The sequence below is a fragment of the Pollicipes pollicipes genome, unplaced genomic scaffold, assembly GCF_011947565.3.
Source record: "Pollicipes pollicipes isolate AB1234 unplaced genomic scaffold, Ppol_2.1 Scaffold_7261;HRSCAF=8764_pilon_pilon_pilon, whole genome shotgun sequence".
NCBI classification, from domain to species: Eukaryota; Metazoa; Arthropoda; class Thecostraca; order Pollicipedomorpha; family Pollicipedidae; genus Pollicipes; species Pollicipes pollicipes.
The window spans coordinates 60,082,771-60,105,047 of record NW_023597054.1 but is presented as its reverse complement, the minus strand read 5'-3'; the positions used below and the strand labels follow the sequence as shown (position 1 = coordinate 60,105,047).

The following is a 22,277-nucleotide window of genomic DNA, read 5'->3' as shown; positions in this document are numbered from 1 at the left end:
GGTCATACTGTCAACCGTTCTGTGGTAGGCATATCACTAATATCATTACCTAACATTAACAGTGCAGCGAAGTCATGGAGATGCACACAGTTCTCACCCGACGCACAATGCCACACACACAACAGCGCTCGTTGGCGCCACCTATTGGTGACCTACACGACTAGGTGTTGACCTCGTGCCGCTCCACTTCCTCTTTCGCCCGGATGGTTCAAAGCCCTCTACCTACTGTCCAGTACGGGAAAGCCATATCTTCCTTCGAGTAACTGTTGCAAGATCAGCTAGGGACGACAAAAACCTGTCGAACTTTGAAGTCTTATCTTCGATGCTAACTTTCGAGGCGTTTGCATGTATTTATATCTGGGATCTACTCAATTTGCCGCTTACTGCCGCCCGGTTTGTCATATGTAGCCTCTAGCCCTTTGCACCCAGAAATTGCGCGTCAAATGCGATCATTTTGTCTTCTTCATAGTTGGCTGTATGTAACCTCTGGCAATTACCCCAAATATGACGCGTGCCGAAGGCTGTTGCAGCCTCTTGACCTTTGATCGCAGTCGCGCACCTGCCCGCGCCCCTCACGTGATCTTGGTTGGAGCGTATGGAAACAGCCCCGTCATAGCTGCTCGGGCCACGTGACCCCTGGCGGCGGAACCCAGCGCACGTGGCTCACTCCGTCTCGGTTAGAGGTCAAACATACCGCGCTATGCTGAAAGAATGGAGGAAACGGTTACATTCCAGTGTGAGGAATATTTTAGAGGTCATCGCGAAGCCCACCCTGTTCTAGTAACAAGGCTTGGATGATGACAATCTCTATAATTTACAGCTGGTAAGTTGGCCGTTGTAGGAACAAATATGTCGCCCATGGACTCGACAGCGGTCGAGGAATTTTTCACCGCCAGATCGTTCAAGCTGAACACTGGTCATATGGGGGGGGGGGGGGGGGGGGGGCTAGCAGGGCCTTACACGACACCAGCGCTGTGAACGGCTGAAGCTCGACTGAACTCTTCGCAAGAGGGACAAACTTGTTAAATGACACACGATGCTCATGAGCGCTGCTACTAAAGGATACCAAACATGGGAAAAGAGGCGTGCAGATGGAGTACGTGAGAAATCGCCATGGAAATGAAATTGTAAAACAAAGCTGACATATTTCAAAATAAATACGCCTTTGGGTGATATCGCCAAGTGCTTGATTTTCAAATGTTGTGCCGCGCGTTCGCTGCACATTCCGGCCACCTCCAACGGGCCGCGCTATGTGGTCAGTGGAGGACATGAAGGGCGTGACAGGGACGCCACGCGGGGAACTGACCTTCGCGGACCCCGGCCTGCCGCAGCGTCAGCGTGGGCCAGGGAGAGCAGGGAGCAGGGGAGGCGGCAGGAGGGCTCCTGGTGCGACCCTCGCCCGACGGCCATCGACACCGCGACAGACGCAGGGAGAGGTGCAGCACCGAGCGAACCCTGAAGCGGACACTGAGCGGACACCGGCAGCGCCAAGCGGGCACCAGCAGCGCCGAGAGCACACCTGGAGCAGACAATGAGCGGAGACTGACAGCCCTAAGCGGACACCAGCAGCGCCGAGCGGACGCCAGCCTCGCCGAGAGGGCGCCTGAAGCAGACAATGAGCGGAGACTGACAGCCCTAAGCGGACACCAGCATCGCCGAGCGGACACCAACCTCACCGATAGGACACCCGAGGCAGACAATGAGCGGACACCAGCAGCGCCGAGCGGACACCGCCAGACCGTTGCGGCCAGCCGCCGGCGTCAGGCGGAGAGCCGACGGTCCGCACCAGTCCAGCGGGGGACCTGCGGTCGGCTCACACACACACGGCCCGCACCAGTCCGCACGGCCCGCACGGCACCAGTCCAGCGGAGGGACCTGCGGTCGGCTCACACACACACGGCCCGCACCAGTCCAGTGGAGGGACCTGCGGTCGGTTCACACACACACGGCCCGCACCAGTCCAGCGGAGGGACCTGCGGTCGGCTCACACACACACGGCCCGCACCAGTCCTTCTGCCTTCACTTGCTCGTGGACTGTTACATCCAGCACCGCACGAACACGAATGTTACGCAGCGTGGGCGACCTTTCAAGCCAACGGGAGCGACGCATCCCTGAACGCGGCCTGAGCACTGGTGTGCAGTAAGGTCCAGAGTCGGGGTGATCGGGTTCACCCTCACCCAAGAGTCCGGCCCGGTTTCTCAAGGAGTACCTGATACCTACGGTCAGAAGATGTGTAACGTGTCTTGTGCCTTGAAGATACACTTTCTTCTAGTCGCCTTTCAGCGTTTTGTATGATGCCGAGAAGAGATTAGGGAATGTGGATGACGTTTTTGCCCCGTAACCTCAGCACTGATCCCGGTGATCACGCTCATCCCGTGCCAAAACTCAATTCGTCGTTGTCGCCGTGTCCTCAATCGCTATGCTCTATACACCATCATGCGAATAATATGTTAAATATATGCACTGCAAAGCATGACTGACATGACAGTTGTAACGACGGCATCGCTCCGATAAACACACGGCGAATAGTCACTGGAATGCAACGCCCCTTCGCACTAGCACGCAGTTTGTTCAGCTCGATAAAACACGAGGGCAGGAATAGAGTCTGCAGGGACGCTCTGCAACCAGGCATCTCATATCTCCATCCATATCTAGTCCTGACCTGCTTCATTAATATTACACCGTCTCCTCTCTCTCACTGAATCGTTCTCCATTGCCCCTACCACTCATATCCCCCAGGTGACAAAACTAGCCTTCCTTATTGCCTCCCTCGTTTACTCAAGCACGATGGCACGCGGAAAGTTGGCACCATTCATTGCCTTCCAACCGTATTCACTCAATCTAACTCTCAGTCACGCCATTCACTACCTCGCTCGCGTATTCACTCGATCTTACTCTTACTCTCGCGTTTTCCCTCTCCCTCTCATTCTTCCGCATTCCACTCTCCCTGAATGACTTGCTGCCATAACAACAAACACCTATCGGCCCGGCGTGGCTTGATCACAGTCTCAGCGAATGCTTAGAGTCGGCGGGAGGGCGCTCCTGCACATCATCGGCAGAGACGCCCCCGCCCGGTCACCGGCGCGCGCACCAGCCCGGCCGCCGGCCCCACACTGCATCGGAGGGTTCCATCGGTGACGCAGACCGGAGCGCCACTGCAGCACAGAAACACCGGCAATACCATACAGCCGACTCAGCGGGTCCGGCCTACCGCACAAACGGGCCGAACCGACGTCGTGACGGCTCAGCCCAGCCACTCCGGCGGTTCCGCCTAGCCACTTCGACGGTTTCACCCGGCCAATCTGACCGTCCCGCCCAGCCACTGCCGCGGTTCCGTCCAGCCACTCTAGCGGTTCCGCCTAGCCACTTCGACGGTTTCACCCGATCACTCTGACGGTTCCGTCCAGCGCCACTCCGGCGGTTCCGCCCGGCCACTCCCGCGGTTCTGTCCAGCCACTACCGCGGTTCCGTCCAGCCACTCCAGCGGTTCCGCCTAGCCACTCCGACGGTTTCACCCGGGCACTCTGAAGGATCCGTCCAGCCACACCGGCAGTTCCGCCCAGCCACTCCAGCGGTTCCCTCCATCCACTCCGGCCGTTCCGTGTGACCACTCCAGCGATTCCGTCCCGCCACTCCGGCAGTTCCGCCCGGCCACTCCAGCGGTTCCCTCCATCCACTCCGGCCGTTCCGTGTGACCACTCCAGCAATTCCGCCCTGCCACTCCGGCGGTTCCCTAACGGTCTCGGCCGGCCGCCCTAGAAGACGGGCGAGCCGAGAATGAAGATTTGTCGCTCGTGGTCTTTGATCCAGCGCAGCAGCCGGTTCATCTCGGAGATGGACGTCTGTTGCGTGACGTGTGGCTCGAACACGGCGTACAGTTCAAAGCCAGGGCTCACCTGTGGGGCGGGCACAGACGGTCCGCTCAGCTGCTGCATTTCAGAAAAATGTTGTCTTTTAAGTCTACACGAATGCAGAACAATGAAACTATCGGCACTCTTGAACTTATTGCTCCGACCCACTATGCAGTAAAGCTACGGCCCAGGACATTGTCGTAGTGATGGCACCACTACCGTGCAAAGCCATCCACAGCGCCCATATTACAACAAAACGCTACAGACATAATGCGGCATGAGGACAAAAGGTTGGCAAACAGTACCCGTACAAATCAGAAGATAGCACTTTTTCGGTACTTACGCGTATAAAACAGCATTTTTCCAGTGGTCCTAACTATCCAGATGCTTTCAAAAAGCAGGACAGCACTTTACTTACTTCAGCCACGAACCAGGTTCACGGATTCAGCACGAGAAAGCCCTGGCGCAAGGGCTACTTCCAGCCGGGCGCCGCCCTCACTCACCCATCCGACCACCACCTCTCGGCTGCCGGCGAAGTAGTACGTCTTGAGCGGCCGCGCCGCCGCGTGGATGCGGCCGTGCACGATGTGATAGAGCGCGTACAGTCGGCGGCGGCCGGCCGCCGACGCGTACACGGCGCTCGGCGCCGGACACGTGCTCTGCGCTGTCGACTTGCACTTGTACATGAAGTGGCGCATGTCCAGCACGCCTGCGGCGAGGAGGCGGCTCGTCAGCGCGCCGACGGCACTGCGGGGAATTCGCTGTGGCCGCGCGTGCGACAATGGCGAGCATGTGAAGCAGGGTGACGTGACATGAAACAGAACGCGACAACCGGCGCGTGACAGCCCTACAGCCGGGCGTGACAGCAGGCAGGTAGCTGGGAGGATCCGGCTGTGGTGAGTGGCGAGTGTGGGCTCGATCCTCACGGACGCTTCCTTGCCGGTCTGGGAGGTACAGTGACGACGCGAGGCCGCGCCACAGAGATCGATGACGCGGCCCGTGACTGTTGGCAGGGACTGGGAGCCCTCAGCCTCCCACACTGAGTGTTCGCTCGACAACCGGCGTTGCGCACGATCCCTAGCCTCAATGGCACCCATACAGCCACAAAATGATCTTTAAGGGTGATAGCAAATATTTATATCGCACTTCGTCACATTCCTAAGAGAGAATTGTTACATTTAAATTCTGTAAATTGTTAGGTGCACTTGCGAGGAACATCATGCATATAGATAACGCAGTAGTAATAGCCTTATTCATCGTAAAAAAACAGAAGAATATAGATGCAGAAAACAGAAAACAGAGATATAGATGCGTTGATATCTCGGCAACATGCCCTTCTCGCAACGAATAACAGAAATAAATATGGATTGCCTGCCGATGATCCTACTCGATTTCATGTTCTTTTTTAACAGAGAGCCACAAGTTTTTGCAGGTCAGTAGCATTCAGGGGATTAAACAAGGAGCAATTGCCAGCCATTACTACAATAGTGCATATCTAACTAAGAATTATAACACGCGAAAAATACGTGTACATGCAAACGAACTCAAGTAAGCAGGCATCACGCATCACGCTTCATTCAAACATGCAAGCGATTTCAAGAAAACATGCATCACGTATCATGCATCAATCATACCTGCAAACGATTCCAGTTAAACAGGCCTTGGCCAAAACTTCCATTTCAAAGCCTAAGTGCCCGGGTGGCAACAGATGTCATTTATACAAGCCTGAGTTTCAAGGGGTTTGCACGCAAAAAGGTGGCGTACCAAATTAAGTGGAAACTATGCGAAAAACATGAGAGGGACATAGTCTATGTCGGGGAGACCATGCACCCCCTTCGTTTGAGAAATAATGACTACCTGTGAAACGCTAAAAACAAAACCGGGAATGCCTCTTTCGAAAACCTTTTTTGGCAAAACACTATCAGGCTGATATCCAGATAGGCATGGACTCTATGCCTCTTTTAGAACTCAAAAGTCGTCTACAGAGCACAAGACCATCTAGACAACACAATAAGTGAATTTGTTATTACAAAAGTCGGCGACCAGACCTTAGCGTATAAGGCTCATTATGACCGATTAAAAGTGCCTTGATGTGTGATGCGTGCTAACTTTAAACAGTTTACATGCATTAGTGATGCCTAACGCGTGATGCACGATGCATGTTTACTTGAAATCGCTTGCATATTTGAATGAAGCGTGGTGCGTGATGCCTGTTTACTTGAATGAATTTACATGTTCACATATTTTTTGCGTATTCCAATTCTTAGATACGCACTGTATCGCAGTAATAGCTGGCAATGACTCTTTTTTATCCCCTGAATGCTTCGACAGTAGTATTAGCCTTATTCCTCGCAGAAACAGGTGAACGGAGATATAGTTGGGTTGATGTTTCGGGTACATGCCTTTATTGCAACAATAGCAGAAGCTTTACAGAAACAATAGCTTCTGCTATTGTTTCGATAAAGGTATATTGCCCAAATATCAACCCAACTATATCCCCAATCTCCCGGTTTTTCTCCGGGGAATATGGCTAATACTGCTGTCTTATATATGTGAATAATGTTCCTGGCTAATGCACCGAACAAATCCCCTGAATGTTGGCGACCTGTAAAACTGTAGCTCGCTGTTTCAACAAAAAAAGAGAAGAAAAATTGAGTACGACCATCGGTGGGCCACTTTGAATATACAACTGCCATTCGTTTCCATAAGGGCATGTTGCCGACATACCAACGCATCTATCTCTCCGTTCCCCTGTTTTTTCTACGATGAATAAGGCTATTGCACTGTCTCATTTAAATTCTGGTTTGCCTCGAACCCTGCTACCACAACACAATCACAGCATCGCTCATTTAGAACCCATAAAGGACGGCGATCACAGATAACAACGCGACACATGCAGGACATTGCGTCACGTCAAGACCCTGCAGCAGGGCATCGGTGCAGCGTGGGCCGAGGCTGGTGGCCGGCCCCGAGGTGCAAGATGGATCGGTCCAAGCGACTAGGTCAAGGGACGAGCCTTGAGCATGTGCAGAGTGAGAGGTCTCGTCCATGGATGTCATGCGACGCGCAGTGCGATGGGGACTCGAATAGCCGTCAGCACCCAGACCTGTGCACAGAAGAAACAGCGCAGTGCCAGACGAACCACGCAGGCAGCTCGTTCGTGGTGAAAAATAGCATTACGTGAGATCATACCTGTCTCTTGGACGGAGTAGTCGCCGCTAGCTATGGAGATAGCTATCTGTTGCGCGGCACCGCACTGCTGCATTTTCTGAGGGGCAGTCAAAGTGCGCAGATTATTGACCATGACTATACAATTGGGGGGGGGGGGGGGCGTTCGCTCAGTCCACCGTCTGCCTGATTTTGCCCCCCGACGCAGGCCACTCGTGCTGGTCACGTTACGAACCGAAGGTCTTTACCGAACTGTGCAGGGAAAACATACGAACCGAAGGTCTTTACGAAATTGTTCAGGGAAAACATATCACCATAAAGCAGGCTTCCGTCATAGTCCGTTAGGATACGTTTAAACGCTGCGATCAGTTCCTTGCCATGCCACGCTACAAGTCCCACAGCATCGAGAGCTGTTGTGGGGCCGACCCCGCCGAGGCCGACCCTACCTCCCGAGCAGCACCGGCACCCCAGCCGGCACGAGCGCCCTCCAAGCCCCGCCCACGCGGTGATCGGAGGCGTGCGAGGACCGGGTGGGGCCCGACTGAGTGCTGTATGGCCAGATCAAATAAAACGAGGCGTCGGGCGCAGCCTGGCCGCGCATAACGCGACACCGGAGGGGGCCAAACCAGACCGAACGAGACGTCGCGTGCGGCCAGACCAAAACAGTCGGGGTTACGAAATACACCAAGGCCACAGAAAACATCCCCGCCCACACGCTCAAAAGTTTCCAGATGCCAACGCAGGTACCAAAGGGCAAGGGACGAAACCAAGTGGAGGGCCCAGGGTTCTGTTTTCTCCCCCCCCCCTGATACAAGATGTGTGGACGAGATTTTGAGTGATTTTGCGGAAATTTGGTAAAGTTCGCTGGGTTCTAGAGATAATCAGCATTATTTCCTCTCTGTCCACCGAGTCCACTTCTGCTACGTGCCTCCAAAGGACAATGCAATATAAGGAAACGTTTCTAATCGGTTGCTATGCAGGTAACAGTCCAGCTGTGGTTGTTCGTGTGCTGTTGGTGGAAAAGGCATGACGGACCAAACGTCTTTTATTCCCAAGTCATAGTTTATATTACTACCGCACTAACGGCTGATGCTAGGCGAGCGGTGATGTAAGCCTCCTACTAATCCAAATGCGACAACAAACGAAGAATTCCCGGAAGCTACATCGAAAGTGGGGCACCACGGGCACAAAAACACGGTCATTGGTCCCACCTCCCACAAAAACGAGGATTATGACCCAGCAGGGCCAAACCGGTTCAAACTAATACCGAAAGGCTCGGCCAGAACGACGACATTGCTGAGGCGGAAGCTCCGCCTGCACCGCGAGGAATTACCAACCGCGGCTTGGGGATCAGCGTCTGCTGACGCCTGTTGATGGGTGTGGGGGGACCCACGCCGTCGCATGATGCCGCTTATATCGGCCAGAACACTAGCTGTGCTGCTGACGCCCGTTGCTGGGTGTGGGGGACCCACGCCGTCGCATGATGCCGCTTATATCGGCCAGAACACTAGCTGTGCTGCTGACGCCTGTTGCTGGGTGTGGGGGACCCACGCCGTCGCGTGATGCCACTTATGTCGGCCAGAACACTAGTTGTGCTGCTGACGCCTGTTGCTGGGTGTGGGGGACCCACGCCGTCGCATGATGCCACTTATATCGGCCAGAACACCAGCTGTGCTGCTGACGCCTGTTGCTGGGTGTGGGGGACCCACGCCGTCGCATGATGCCACTTATATCGGCCAGAACACTAGCTGTGTCATGTTGCCACGCTTGAAGTCCTTTTACGCCTTGAAGTCATTTTAATTGAGTCAAGTTTCGGTCTCAAGGGGCTGTCTGTTGTGTAGAAGAGGGGAGCAGTACGCAGACTGGCGCCTGCCAGCTATGGCACAGATGTTCGGAAGGTGCGACAACCCGTCCCGCCGCGCGCAGCTGGGGCGTCGGTGGCATCCTGTCTGTAGAAACGAGCAAGAAACGAAGATTCTCGCCAGAGTTATGAACAGAAATGACGCGGCGATGCTCAGCTAGAGGCAAGTCAGCTCAGTTCTCTCACGACGTTCGATACGAGATCGAATACGGGTTTGCCAGGTTTGCCCCTCGTGCTGAAGTTACCGACCTTCGGAATGTGCGTAGGGTTTTCGACAGAGCCGTCCCAGGCAATGAAATGTACTGTCCTACGTGTAAGAGAAGCAGGTTGTGTACTGCATTAATGCATTTTGAGAAAGGTAATACCGTGAGCGGCTGTGTCCGACCATAAGTCTGGGGCAACCACGTGCAAAGTGAGCCATGCGAGCGCCCCGCAACAGTAATCGGTCAAAAACGACCCCAATGCCGTGAAATCGGGACAAGTAGTGCCCTGCACAAAAGTGAATTCGGATTGGAGAAGCATTGTGGTGCCTGCCAAACACCATCCAATTTCGGCTCTGCATTCACTTTCAGAGTTTACAGTAAGCCACATGCCCAGTGAGGAGAGGCAGCCCTCAATTGGGCAGACAGGGCACACGCATCTTCCCCGCCGAGCACCAAAATCTGCGCGTCATCGGCGTACTGAACGGCGTGGGCCTCAGGCGCAGAGCGGCGCAGGTCGTCGGCGAAAACGAACCAGAGGAATGGGCCCCAGGGCAGATCCCTGAAGAGCTCTGGCGTTGTTTCGCAGCGTACGAGGACCTCGCGGTGGAGACGCCCTGGGCACGGTTAGCGAGGCAAGAGCGGAATCATTCCGCGCGAGCTCCACGCAACCGCAATTTTGTCAAAAGCTTCAGCCAATCACTTGCATGACGATATTCACTAACGTCAAATGAACAGCAGATTGCGCTCCCGTCCCATCAGTCGATAACAGAATGCGGTAGGAAGCGGTGATCACGCAGCGCCGCCTCGGGCGGAAGCGGTGTTCAGGCAGCACCGTCTCAGCCGACCGACAAGGCCTAAAACCGGTCTGAGCATGAGCAGGAAGACTGCTCCAAGAGAAACACACATGGAGTTGGCGCAGGGCGATCCGCTCGGCAGCTTTGGCCGTGACGGAGACCGAGGGATGGGTCTGGATCCTGCAAGGTGTGAACAAAGACAGGCTTTGTGGACAGGATGGACAGTGAGGCGTCTCCAAGGACCTGGAGTTTTTTGTTTTTGTTTTTTGTTACAGCAGGTGCTCATGACGTTCAGCAGCGGCACATCAATCACGACGAAACACATCTTGTGAGTGGTTTGTCTACTCAGCGTGCCCCATGACCGGTGCGCGCCAGTCCCCCCCCCCCCCCCCTCGAGGCGTACTCTTGTGTTCAGTAGTGGCGGCGAACAAAGGCCACTGACCGTTCTGACAGTTTGGGTCGAGCCGGGGCGATCATCCAGAGCAGATGACAGACGCCCCAGAGCGGCCACGGTCAGTATTCATGTAAGACAAATAAGAGGCACAAGACCGCCACCAGAACGCCTACGTAAACAGAAAATCGGTCGTAACTGGGCGGCGTCATGTGAAGAGTAACGTATTACAGATACACGTACACGCCTGACGCTACAGGTACAGGCACTGTTACCCTGTTGTGGGACTAAAGCAGTAAAACGTCGTTTAGATTCCCTAAGCACGCGACATTGCAAATCTCCCACCCCACCACCAGCGCATCCCATCCTTTCCCTCCCGAGTACGCGGATGACTTCTTTCAAAAATTTCGGCAAACAGTCGGCAGCGCGTAACAGACGGACGATGGTTTGGTGCTTGGACTCCCGTCCGCGATATGTTAACTTTGCGTCCACCCAAAAACCTCCTTCTTCTACCCGCTGCGTCGTGTCATAACGGCTGCGAGCGTTGGGGCGCGCAGGGGGCGTGCTGCCGAAATCCTGCTAGCGCGAGGTCATTCGCCTCGGCGCGCGCTTGTGCGTAAGAACGCACCTGCGCTTGCGTGCGATATGCGGTAAGCCATGGGCTTCCTGTCAATCAACAAGTGTGCGCCGTGACAGTGCTGTCAGTACCCTTCAGGGCCTGAAACCCTGTCGAACCGGGAGCGGACCGGTCGCCGCGATCTCGTGCGCCAACAACAGCACGACACACACACGACCGATGTCCAGCTCGTATCAGCCCGCAGAAGGCCATGCCAGCGTCAGCAGCACCTCCTTTTGAAAGGCAATCAACAAGTCACCGGCGACCTTGAGCGCGCCGGCCGCCGCCGGGCCACTGACCTCGGCTATTTTCGTCTTGGCCCGCGAGAGGGCGTGAAAGCTCTCACGGTCGGCGGTCAGCAGTACCAGGCAGGCCGGGCAGTCGTCCGATATGTAACACACGTACGCGTACATAAACCCGCTGAAACAGACGCAAACACACGTCTCATGTGCGCCGCGGTTGTGTGAGGGAGAGCACACTGGGCGTGGTGGCAGAGGGCGGGAGTGCGCTCGTAACGCTATCGTCAGCGACGACAGATAAGCGTTACGCGCTGCAGAGGTAGCGTTCATCGGGAGGGAGACCGGTGCATTTACTAGAAGGCGGCAGCTCGAAAGGTGACAGATGGTTGCAAGTCTCAGGGGAGGTGGCAGTCACTCAGCGGCTTCAGGGCCAGTGACGGACAGTCAGCGGTCTCAGGGGCAGGTGACATACAGTCAGCGGCCTCGGGCGCACCTGCCAGTCAGCGGCCTAGGAACAGATGACAGAGCTAGCGGCCTCGGGAGCACGTGACAGACACTCAGCGGCCTCGGGGTAGGTGACAGACAGTCAACGGCCTCGGGGCAGGTGACATACAGTCAGCGGTCTCGGGCACACCTGCCAGAGGCCTAGGAACAGATGACAGAGCCAGCGGCCTCGGGAGCACGTGACAGACACTCAGCGGCCTCGGGGTAGGTGACAGGCAGTCAACGGCCTCGGGGCAGGTGACATACAGCCAGCGGCCTCGGGGACACGTGAGACATTCAGCGGCTTCGGGGACACATAACAGGCATTCAGAGGCCTCGAGGGCAGGTGACGGGGGTCTCAGGTCTCAGCCGGAGGGGGGGGGGGGGGGGGCAGTGAAGGTTCTCAGGTGCGGGTAACAAACAGTCCTCCGCTCTAGAGGTGGTTCACGGCCAGAAGGGGATTTTTACGAATAAAGACACCCGAATAGCTAAATGATTTCACAAAAGGTGACATCATGCAGAATGTATGCAAAAGGCGCCACTATACAAAGTAGTACGATTAATCCAGACGTAGTATTGAGTTTTAAGGCACGTTGGCTGCCAAGGCCATTATACAAACAAACTGGCGTTTTTTTCACATTAGAAATAAAAAAACGGTTATGTCGCCGCAGCATTATAGCTACATCAGCACGCTCTTCATAGCAGAGTGTTGAGCATGTCGGCAGGCAATGTAACTACATGTCATCTTGTCAAATGGTAAGTACGCGAGACGCACAAGAATGTGCAAACAAAAGCGCGTGTCCTTCCAGCGAAGTTTGCGATGAGTTGCCAGTTACGGCCACCTGCATCGATACAGCTGAAACCTAAGTCCCTCATGTTCTGCTGTTCGTGTCGACCTTTCGATCTTTGGACTGCGGCACTTTATGAGAGCGTGTTTCTCTTCGAACACGTCATAAAAACAAGATGGGTATGTTAATATTCGAAGGAGTCATTCCATGTATACCACCAATCTTCAGGCCGGCGAACGTGGCGAGCTCCCACTCCTAACAGCATTTCCCTGCTGAATGGAGAGCGAAGTCTTTACAAGGGACGGGCTGACTTCCTGTTATTCCAACACAAGAGCACCCGCTCCGTTCATGGTCACACCATCGCCGCGATCGCCCGGTTGCCGGGGCGGCAGCGGCCGGGCTCACACGCCTCGGCATACCACCGCAGCGGCTTACGCAATCGCCGCGCTGGACACGCGATGGGCGTGCGCCCGCGGCGGCCGCCGGCCCGAGTAAGGCCCGAGCGGACGCACCGCCCGGCTCGAGGGTCAACGGCACCGCCGCCCGAGCAGGCCCATCTGCATCCCGACGCGGCCGACGCTCGGCGGCCCGCGCTCGCAGCCTGTCATGCCGCCCTTCGGCCCGCTGTTCACCGGGTCACAGACGGCGGCCAATCCGCGCCGGCGCGCGCGGGGAGTGGCGCGACGGTGCGCTGTTCGTGTCATAACTGCGTGGGCGACGTGTCGAGACGCCAGTGGACGCAGCAGAGATATGCGCCATCAGATGATGGTCAGATTTGACATGAGCCGGGTCCGCGTTACTGCGTCTCGATGGAACGGTTCTCCAGCATGTCGCAGCACATGCGTCTTATCACGGATACGAGCGGAAGTCACTGCCACCTACTGGGAGCTTATCGAACAAAGGTCGCGCATTCAGAATAGAGTTCACAGCTACATCTGGGGAAAGTCGTCAGACCACCCGTGCCTTAGATAATCCTACTGTTGTATCAATCTGTCTGAAGCCCGTTTTCAAACCAGCTTTGATGTGAACGCATCTGCAAGTTCATTTAGTTAAATTACGCACAGCGATGTGACCATGTACTAGACGTCATTAATATAGCATGGGAAAGTACAAACAGCAGTATAATTTAACGGTCTGTGGGTCACGGCGTCCACTATTCCCATGTGAAATAATGATAATAAACAGTCAAACCTTGGAAACACAACAGTGATAATGGAGTAGGTCTGCCACATGAAGTTGCCGTGTTTCGTACGAATAAAACACCCAGTGCATTTTAAAAATTCGTGACCACGCGGAGCAAAAAGTAACCCAGATGCCAAAGGATCTACATTGGAAGAGTGGGTACCCATTCCTGGAGTACAGTTTGTTGTACTTAGTATGTCGGTTCGGCAATAAGCCCGGGAGACATGACTTCCACTCGCCCTAAATCCCACACAAAGTCACTCGCAACACCGACAACGCGGTCCCGCCTGCACTGCGCGGCAGCCGTTCGGGGCCCGCCCCTGCTGCTCACCTGGAGTCAAACTTGGGCAGACAGATGGGGATCCACCCCTCGACCGTCCTGAACGACTCGGTGGATGAGACGATATTGCAGACGATGTGGTAGTCGGTGGGATGGAGGTAGTGGGAACGGATGCGCACCAGGCCGATCAGGCGGTCGCCCGAGATGAGGAGCGCGAACACCAGATCCTGGCGAGTGCGAGCACCGCCCAACCGTCAGTGCATCGAGGGCGCAGCCCGACGCCGGCTCCCGAAGCAGCGTACAGGTGGCGGATGCCCCCGCCCGGACCGTGGGAACAGTCTCACAACGGGGGCCAGAAGATCTCACCAACAGCGGGAGGGGTGGTGAGTCTGCCATCACATCACAGCCCCGGTGGACTAGGACCCGCTGCTGTGTGTTCACGTTCTGGCCGGCCCGCTCCGGCCAGCGCCCCAGGAGCACAGGTGGCACGCGCAGCATCACAGCGATCTTGTTGTCACGGGACCTTGGTACAGATACCGCTCAGAACTTTCTATCTCCAATCGGGTTCCCCATTTGAATGCCGTCCAATGTGTAAAACTTATCCAGTTATCGCGACAAACAGCATGAGATACCCCAACATGAAGGACAACACCAGTTACACGCATCGACAAAATACCGAAGGACGTTATATGGGTGTGACGGCGAACGGTGCCGCGCGGTGCCCACCGTCACACCTTGATCTTGGCGCAGACGCTCTGTATGGCGGTGATGACTGCGTCGCGCGGGCCGGGCTCCAGCCGGAGGCATTGCACCGCGTGCAGCAGGTAGACGGCGCGCGCGTCCACCGCCTCGATCAGCTGGTCCAAGAAGCGCTCGGCGCCAGACACCAGCTTGCGGAAGTCAAAGTTGCGCCGCTGCTCGCTTATCCTCGTCAGCTGCGACTGGGTCACCACCGACAGGATCTGGCAGTACATGTGTCTGAAACGCGCCGGCGGAGCGGAGATGAGGGCTTGTCTAACGCCTCGGCAGGAGCCGTGCGGCGGTATGACCCCCAAAAGTCAGCGTTCACGTGTCAACTTGACGAGTGCAGCGCCATCTCGCTTGACAAAGGGCGGCAGCGGAATTTCGACAGCGTGGCGCCCACGACACCCGGACACCAGCAATACTCACGGAAGCTGCGCAGCCAGTTGAGAACAGCTCGACACTGAAGTCAGCACAGAACTCACCTACCCTGACGCAACACCCAGACCGCATGACGCCCACAACAACCACCAAACGTTTGAGACGACCAACACGGCGCAGCACTCCCAAGTGCTGGACAGCCGAGGCATGAACGAGCGCCCGACAGCGCTGCATTACTCACGACAGCTGTACGGTGAGCTGGGCCACGTTCTCCGGGCCGCGCGACACGGCCACGAGTATGAGTGGCGGCCGGCTGAGGAAGACAATCGTACGGTCGCCGGTGCGCAGCGCGCGTAACGAGTCGCCCGCGTCCTGGACGAACGAGACGAGCGCCTGCATCACGCCTGACAGCGTCACCAGCTGCTCCTCACTGCCGTGTCTGTTGGAGGGGAGCACAGCGTCACCAGCTGCTCCTCACTGCAGTGTCTGTTGGAGGGGAGCACAGCGTTATCAGATGCCCCTCAGTGCAGTGTCTGTTGGAGGGGAGCACAGCGTCACCAGTTGCTCCTAACTGCCGTGTCTGTTGGAGGGGAGCACAGCGTCACCAGCTGCTCCTCACTGCGGTGTCTGTTGGAGGGGAGCACAGCGTCACCAGCTGCTTCTCACTGCAGTGTCTGTTGGAGGGAAGCACAGCATCACCAGCTGCTTCTCACTGCTGTGTCTGTTGGAGGGAAGCACGGCATGAACAGCTTCCCCTCGCTGCCATGCCTATCAGAGGAGAGCACCAGCTGCTCCCCACTGCCATGTCTGTTGGAGGTGAGCACGGCGTCACCAGCTTCTCGTCACGCTATGGTTGGAGGGGAAGCACAGCATCACCAGCTGCTCCTCACTGCCGTGTCTGTTGGAGGGAAGCGCAGCATCACCAGCTGCTCCTCACTGCTGTGTCTGTTGGAGGGAAGCGCAGCGTCACCAGCTGCTCCTCACTGCAGTGTCTGTTGGAGGGGAGCACAGCGTCACCAGCTGCTTCTCACTGCAGTGTCTGTTGGAGGAAAGCACAGCATCACCAGCTGCTCCTCACTGCCGTGTCTGTTGGAGGGAAGCACGGCGTGAAGAGCCTCTCCTCGCTGCCGTGCCCATCAGAGGAGAGCACTAGCTGCTCCCCACTGCCGTATCTGTTGGAGGGGAGCACAACGTCACCAGCTGCTCCTGACTGCCATATATGTTGAAGGCAAGCACATGTCACCATCTGCCTCTAACTGAGGGGAGCATTAGTCTCCAGAAGCTGCTCATTGTCATGTCTGCCAAGGGGAAGCACAGAATCACCAGTTATTCCTCACTGCCGTATCTGTGGAAAGAAAGCCAGATCAGTACGCTCGCACAGAATTCCTGAGTGCCAGGACAAATGGTGACCCAAACTTTGATACCCTTACTATAAAACAAAGGAAAACGCCAAAGGAAACACATTTTGCCCAAAAGGAGGGAGCAAGGTATGCTGATAAGTGTTTACCATTTATATGACATAAATACTGTGATGTGTTGCATGTGCATGCTTTGGTGATTGTGCATGTGCCATTGGTGTCCATTCAGTATTGGCTTGCGTGGTGGTTGCTTGGTGCATGCGGTCGTGGACGCTCTCGTTGCTGCATGCTGCATGCCCTTACACCAGCTCCCAAGCCTGCATGCTGTGTATGGCTAGCTTCCCGCTAATGAGTCCTTTGCATGTGTTGCAGAATCAGTGTCTGGTTCGATGGTGCACTACTTCCTGAATGAACTACAGCTTGGCAGTTGTTGCAATATGTACTCCTATCAGTCAACTAAGCCTTTTTATAACCTTGCATACAGCTATATCTTCCGTTTACTCACACATGTTTCGCGCATAACAATTTATGACGATACTTCCTACAGTTACAAGAAGTGGATAGATTTTGCATGTGGTTTTCCATGATGTGCAAGCTAATGTAATGCCCAAAGGTGTACAAAATTGATGCAAATTGACAATAGAGGACACAAAATTTGTCCACACCTTTTACCTTAACAAGGCATGACAAAGAATAAGGAAGTGCCTCACGTCGTACCTTGAGAAAATGGGTTTCCCAGATTCACTGAGCACAAAGATGTGTTTCTGCTGGTTTCTCCACTCTGGTGTGGATGTGATGTCTTCGGTCCGGAGCTTCTCCAGATCAGTGCCCTCGTCGGACTCGGTCACGCTGGACTGAACCGAGGCCGTCTCCAGCTGGAGCCCGTTCAGGTTCAGTCGACCGTCCAGCTCCTGGCAAATGCCCCTAGTATTAGCCGAAACACTGTTGGCGCCACGCTATAGGTGGCAGCACCTGCAATAATGTGATGTTTCAATTGTCATCCAAACAGTACAGTTTGGCCAATCAGGACACTGATAGGACCGCGCTGTGACCCTGTTGGCCTGGTAGTGTATAATAACAGATGGCAGCTACCCTAACTGGCAAGACCTCGGGACAGGACCAAAAATAAAAACAAATTAGCTAAGATCAGCCTAGAGAACCAAACACACTACACCATATAACGCCAACCACCGAGCTGGCAGTGGTTCCTCAGCCGTACGGACGGCCACCGCACGAGCCAAGCAGCGGCCACGCACCTCCGAGTCGCCTGAGCGGCCGCTCTCGAGCAGCAGGTCGGAGTTGGCGCGCGCCGTGCACGGGTCGGCGGCGAGCAGGGCGCAGTACTCGTCCTGATCGGCCGTCACCAGCATCGAGTCGAGGAAGGCGCCCGGCTCGAGGCTGCGCGACACGTCCTCGGCGATCGGCACGCGGTCGCCATACTCGGGGCACGTCATGTAGCGCTGCTCGCAGCCGTCGGACGCCATCGTCGCCGGCGCCGCCACCGACGCCCGCTGCCGGACGGGGGTGAAGCTCAGCCGGGGTCGCGGTCACCCCAGCCACGGTGAGGCGCCTGGGATGTGGGGACTGCCGGACGGGGGTGAAGCTCAGCAGGGGTCGCGGTCGCCCCAGCCACGGCAAGGCTCGTGGCATGTGGGCACTTTCCAGGCAGTGCTGTCAGGTCAATGCTTGGGCAGTGTGAGGAGGAATACTGGCAGTGTTTGAAAGGTGGTGTGCAGAAAGAGGAGTAGGAGGGGGGGGGGGGGGGGGAGGCATGTGGAAGGGAGCATTGCACCTCAGAGATACAAAACCTTTTTAAGAACTAACCTGGCATTTAATCTCTCAGCTAAACTTACACTCATGGCCAGGATATGATTGACAGCAGTGATATATGATATGTAATGGCCTTTGCATAAGAACTGAGGCAGATAAAGGCAACTGGCTGATGGCCCTGGGTTTAGCAGCCTCTAGCATCTTGAAAATGAACTAACTGTTGCATTATTATGGAAAAATCATTGACCACTCACTTGGAAATTAACTAGCTGCAACAAATGCCAAATGACTGGCACTTATCAAACTGGATGCCATTGAATTCCTTTGCAACTTTTTTATTAATGAGTGTTGACCTTTTGCACCAATCACCAAACATCATGTACATTTAAGCATTCTGAGGTTCATTTTGTAAAGCTGCTTCAGTTTGGAGAATGAAACATGTGCATATACAATCAACATTTTGTGAAGTTTTCTGGATTTGGGAAATACCAAACCTATATTGTGAGCCCATCAGTGACAAATAACCAAACTAATTCACTGTGTGTGCCTGTGGCCATGGGATGCACTGCCTATAGCTGCAAGTTTTGTCATGTTGTGTGATCATGCTAAGAGTTGAGTGCATATGTGCAGCCCAATCAGAGTGTAATCAATCATGTCTGACTTACTTATCAAAACTTATACTAGGTAATACAATTAGATGCACTTGTTGAGCTGAGACTGTTAGCAGGGCCAATGCATATAGCTCTGTGAGAACTACACTTACTATACATTACTATACATTCATACATTCATACATTCAACATTCACATACATTCAACTATACATTCACTCTGTGAGAACTAGTTTAAAAGTCACAGCATGATAATATTTGGTCACTTGGATACCAAGAATGAGAATATTTGTGCATTTATTGCCTTCCTGGCTTGGGGCTAAGTGCAGTTGCTCCTCCCCATAGCCCAGGATTGGCCCATTAGTACTATTAATTTATCTTTATATTCATGATACTTATTTATACAAACCTTGGAGCTCTGAGGTGCCCAATGGGTAAAACATGAGAATAAGACTGTGAGTAGACATCAAGTCAATTGGGCTTTAGCATTCTGCAGCAATAAGTATATTTGCAAATGACAAACAACTAAAGACAATATAGATAAAACTTGGGAGCAGTAGTCCGCATACATCAGTCAGCACTTGCATTACCATCATTCATTGTGCAAATATGTCTTTCAACCATTAGCCAATAGATGCTACATATTATCATAAGAGTGTAGGTGTACTTTCCTACCTAATGTTAGAAAAAATCATTGCACACCATTCGTCGTGTTCAAGGCGGCACATATCGTAAATCATCTCAAAACAGGTAGAATCATGCTCCTACCTTCGAATTTCAATAACTTCGATGGCGAGCTCCCGAGCGCCGCGCGCACCGCACCGCCTGGACTCCCCAGCGCCGTTTCTGTGTTGCCGTTGCGTAAATACAATATTTCTGCTTACCAAGAACTCTACAAAATGTACGGGACAAAGGTAAACCATTCGTCGTGTTTAAGGCGGAACATATCGTAAATAATTTCAAAACAGATAGAATCATGCTCCTACCCTCGAATTTTAATAAATACGATAGCGAGCTCCCGAGCGCCGCACGCCCCGCACAGCACTGCCTCGACTTCCAAGCGCCGTTTCTACCTTGTTGCGAAAGCACAATATTTCTGCTTATCAAGAACCATAAAACATGCACGGGGCCAAGGTAACAATAATAAAGCAACCAAAATCGTTTCTTATCGAGTTTAGGTACATTTATGAAACACGCAGGCCAGAATAGTCCAGAACATATCCTAACCTAACCTAACCTAACCTAACCTAACCTAACCTAACCTAACCTAACCTAACCTAACCTAACCTAACCTAACCTAACCTAACCTAACCCAACCTAACGCAGTTAGGTTATGGTTGTCCTGCCTTAAACATGACGAATGGTTTACTTTGGTCCGTACATTTTGTACAGTTCTTGGACGCAGAAATATTGTATTTACGCAACGGCAACGCGGAAACGGCGCTGGGGAGTCCAGGCGGTGCGGTGCGCGTGGCGCTCGGGGGCACGCCATCAAAGTTATTGAAATTTGAAGGTAGGAGCATGATTCAACCTGTTTTGAGATTATTTACGATATGTCATGCCTTAAACACGACGAATGGTGTACAATGATTTTTTCTAACGTTAGGTAGGAAAGTACACCCTCACCGCACAAGTGGAAAGAAAGAGATTGAAAACTGCAACCCCAGTGTCTAGAATGCTACAGAAGCCTCAACCAGTACAGGCAAGCCAAAGCTTCCTCCAAGTTTGAGGTAATTCACAAACATTTTCTCTCCTAGCAGTAAACTTACAGCTAAAAAAACAACTTACAACTCAACACTCTAATGGGAGAGAGAGAGAGAGATAATGCTGGATGAGTACTGGAATAGTATCCATGTTCTTAGTTCACTGAGAAAATATACAGAAGCCAAAACTCAAAAATATATTTGATATATGAGAAAACATATCAAGAGACGAAATTAACCTTGGCTTGAAATAAAACTTGGTTGGCACTTACTGCATTCCTGCCTGAAAAGCATAACACATCAGGTTTAACTTAAAGGCAACGGAGCAGCCTCGACTTCTTACCCAGAAGCGACATTCATCCATACCTGTTTGGCTTCCCTGAAAACTCCTAACCGTTGCGGAAGCAAATCGGAATGCAATGTCCCATTCAAACGGCGACTCACAGGGCAGCCCCGCCGCGTCGCCACTCGCCCGTGGATTACAAGATCGCAGCGGATAATCGTACTGTCTTCGCAAAACATATGTCGCAAACGCGTTACAAACAAGAACGCCTTCTGGGGGGCTTTTTAATCATTCTCCAGTATGGGCAGCTTATTTCGAATAACTCACCATCCAGTTAGGTTATTTTGCGAATGTCCTTAAATAATCTAGAGACTTGTAGTATTTGGTATCAATCGCAATGATCTGGCAGCAATTGGTAGCTTCACCTGTCGCGCAAGCCTTGTGCGGGGCTGCAGCTATTAGTAAACGGGCGGTGACTGGGCGATTTTGGTGCGAGGGGTAGGGTGCGTACGTGAGAAGAGAGGACATTAAGGTACATGCTGGTTCAACGGCGGTCAGTGCCCAACAACTATGAAGCCCTCGTGAAGAAGGCGAATGATCGTCAAATTGCCGTCCAGATATAGTGTGGTGGATGGTGTTCACACCGCGACGTATGGTATGCTGTGATGTGTGTTGCGTGTTGGTGGGAGATTGGAAAGGCATGGTCATTCCCTGAAATGAAAATTATAGGACAATTAAACATGTTTTGCTCTGGGAGATGAAGCGAGTGGCACGTCATTTCTAAACGTGTTTGCTAGACTTACAAGAATAGGGGCAGGTTGTTGGGAGGTAATGTATCATTTGTTATATCTTAATAAACTCTGCATCATGCATTGACCAGAGGCATCCTTATTGCAAAATGACAACTGATACATATAGCTGGAGTGATGATTGGTGGTTTCCTAACACAATAAATTTTCCCTGCCACAGGAACCTCTATGGTTTGGGAATCTGTGTGGTCAACATCTGTGGTGTTGGTGCACCATATTGGTGTTGTGCTTCAAGATATTTCTACCAGCACAGTGTCTGTTCTGAACAGCACCCAGCCACTGGTGGCAGACGCCCTTCAGCACACTCTTGGCCTGCTGTGCTCCTGGCACCCAGCAGCCAACATCTCCTTGCCATCTGTAGGCCTGGTGGAGCTTGATGAATTCCAAACTAGTCTGCTGCTTGTGATCTGGGTATCCTTGCCACTAATGTGGTGCTAGTCTACCTGGCCTGGTCTCTGTACGGCGAGCGGATCGTGGAGCACTTCACTGGTACTGATAGTAAGTTATTGCAAGGGTGGTAATTGCTGCTAATGTTTTAGCAACTTTGTGGGCCTGATTGACTGACCATGCTGCAGTGGCCAGTTGGTGCTGTCTTGTATGTCAAAGTGCATATTCTGTGCTGGAAAACCATCTAAAAGACCACTTCACATTACCATTTTCATTGCAGCTGTGGATAAACTCCAGACCACTCCACTTTACTATTTTCATTCCAGCTGCAGACAAACTCCAGACCACTCCAAATTATCATTTTCATTCCAGCTGCTG

General features: G+C 53.4%; 1 protein-coding gene across 1 annotated transcript; it reads right to left on the bottom strand.

The window, feature by feature from the left end:
- Positions 1-2,466: 2,466 nt before the first annotated feature.
- LOC119113170 (vacuolar fusion protein MON1 homolog A) lies at positions 2,467-20,885 on the bottom strand. Its single transcript, XM_037237521.1, has 10 exons — positions 20,787-20,885; positions 17,594-17,848; positions 17,055-17,248; positions 15,221-15,418; positions 14,592-14,835; positions 13,909-14,084; positions 11,185-11,305; positions 7,045-7,120; positions 4,356-4,561; positions 2,467-3,897 (listed from the first exon to the last, which is right to left on the bottom strand). Exons 2-10 carry the CDS (start codon positions 17,819-17,821, stop codon positions 3,757-3,759), a joined length of 1,584 nt encoding a protein of 527 aa, XP_037093416.1. The 5' UTR covers positions 17,822-17,848; positions 20,787-20,885; the 3' UTR covers positions 2,467-3,756.
- Positions 20,886-22,277: the final 1,392 nt, after the last annotated feature.

Bases quoted from the DNA above. Each gene is read 5' to 3' on its own strand.
- LOC119113170 (XM_037237521.1), bottom strand. From the start codon at position 17,821: ATGGCGTCCGACGGCTGCGAGCAGCGCTACATGACGTGCCCCGAGTAT. The intron at 14,836-15,220 runs GTGAGTAATGCA...GGCGCGTTTCAG, and splicing joins CAGCTCACCGTACAGCTGTC to ACACATGTACTGCCAGATCC. The intron at 7,121-11,184 runs GTCAGTGGCCCG...ACTGCCCCTCAG, and splicing joins CCAAGACGAAAATAGCCGAG to AAAATGCAGCAGTGCGGTGC.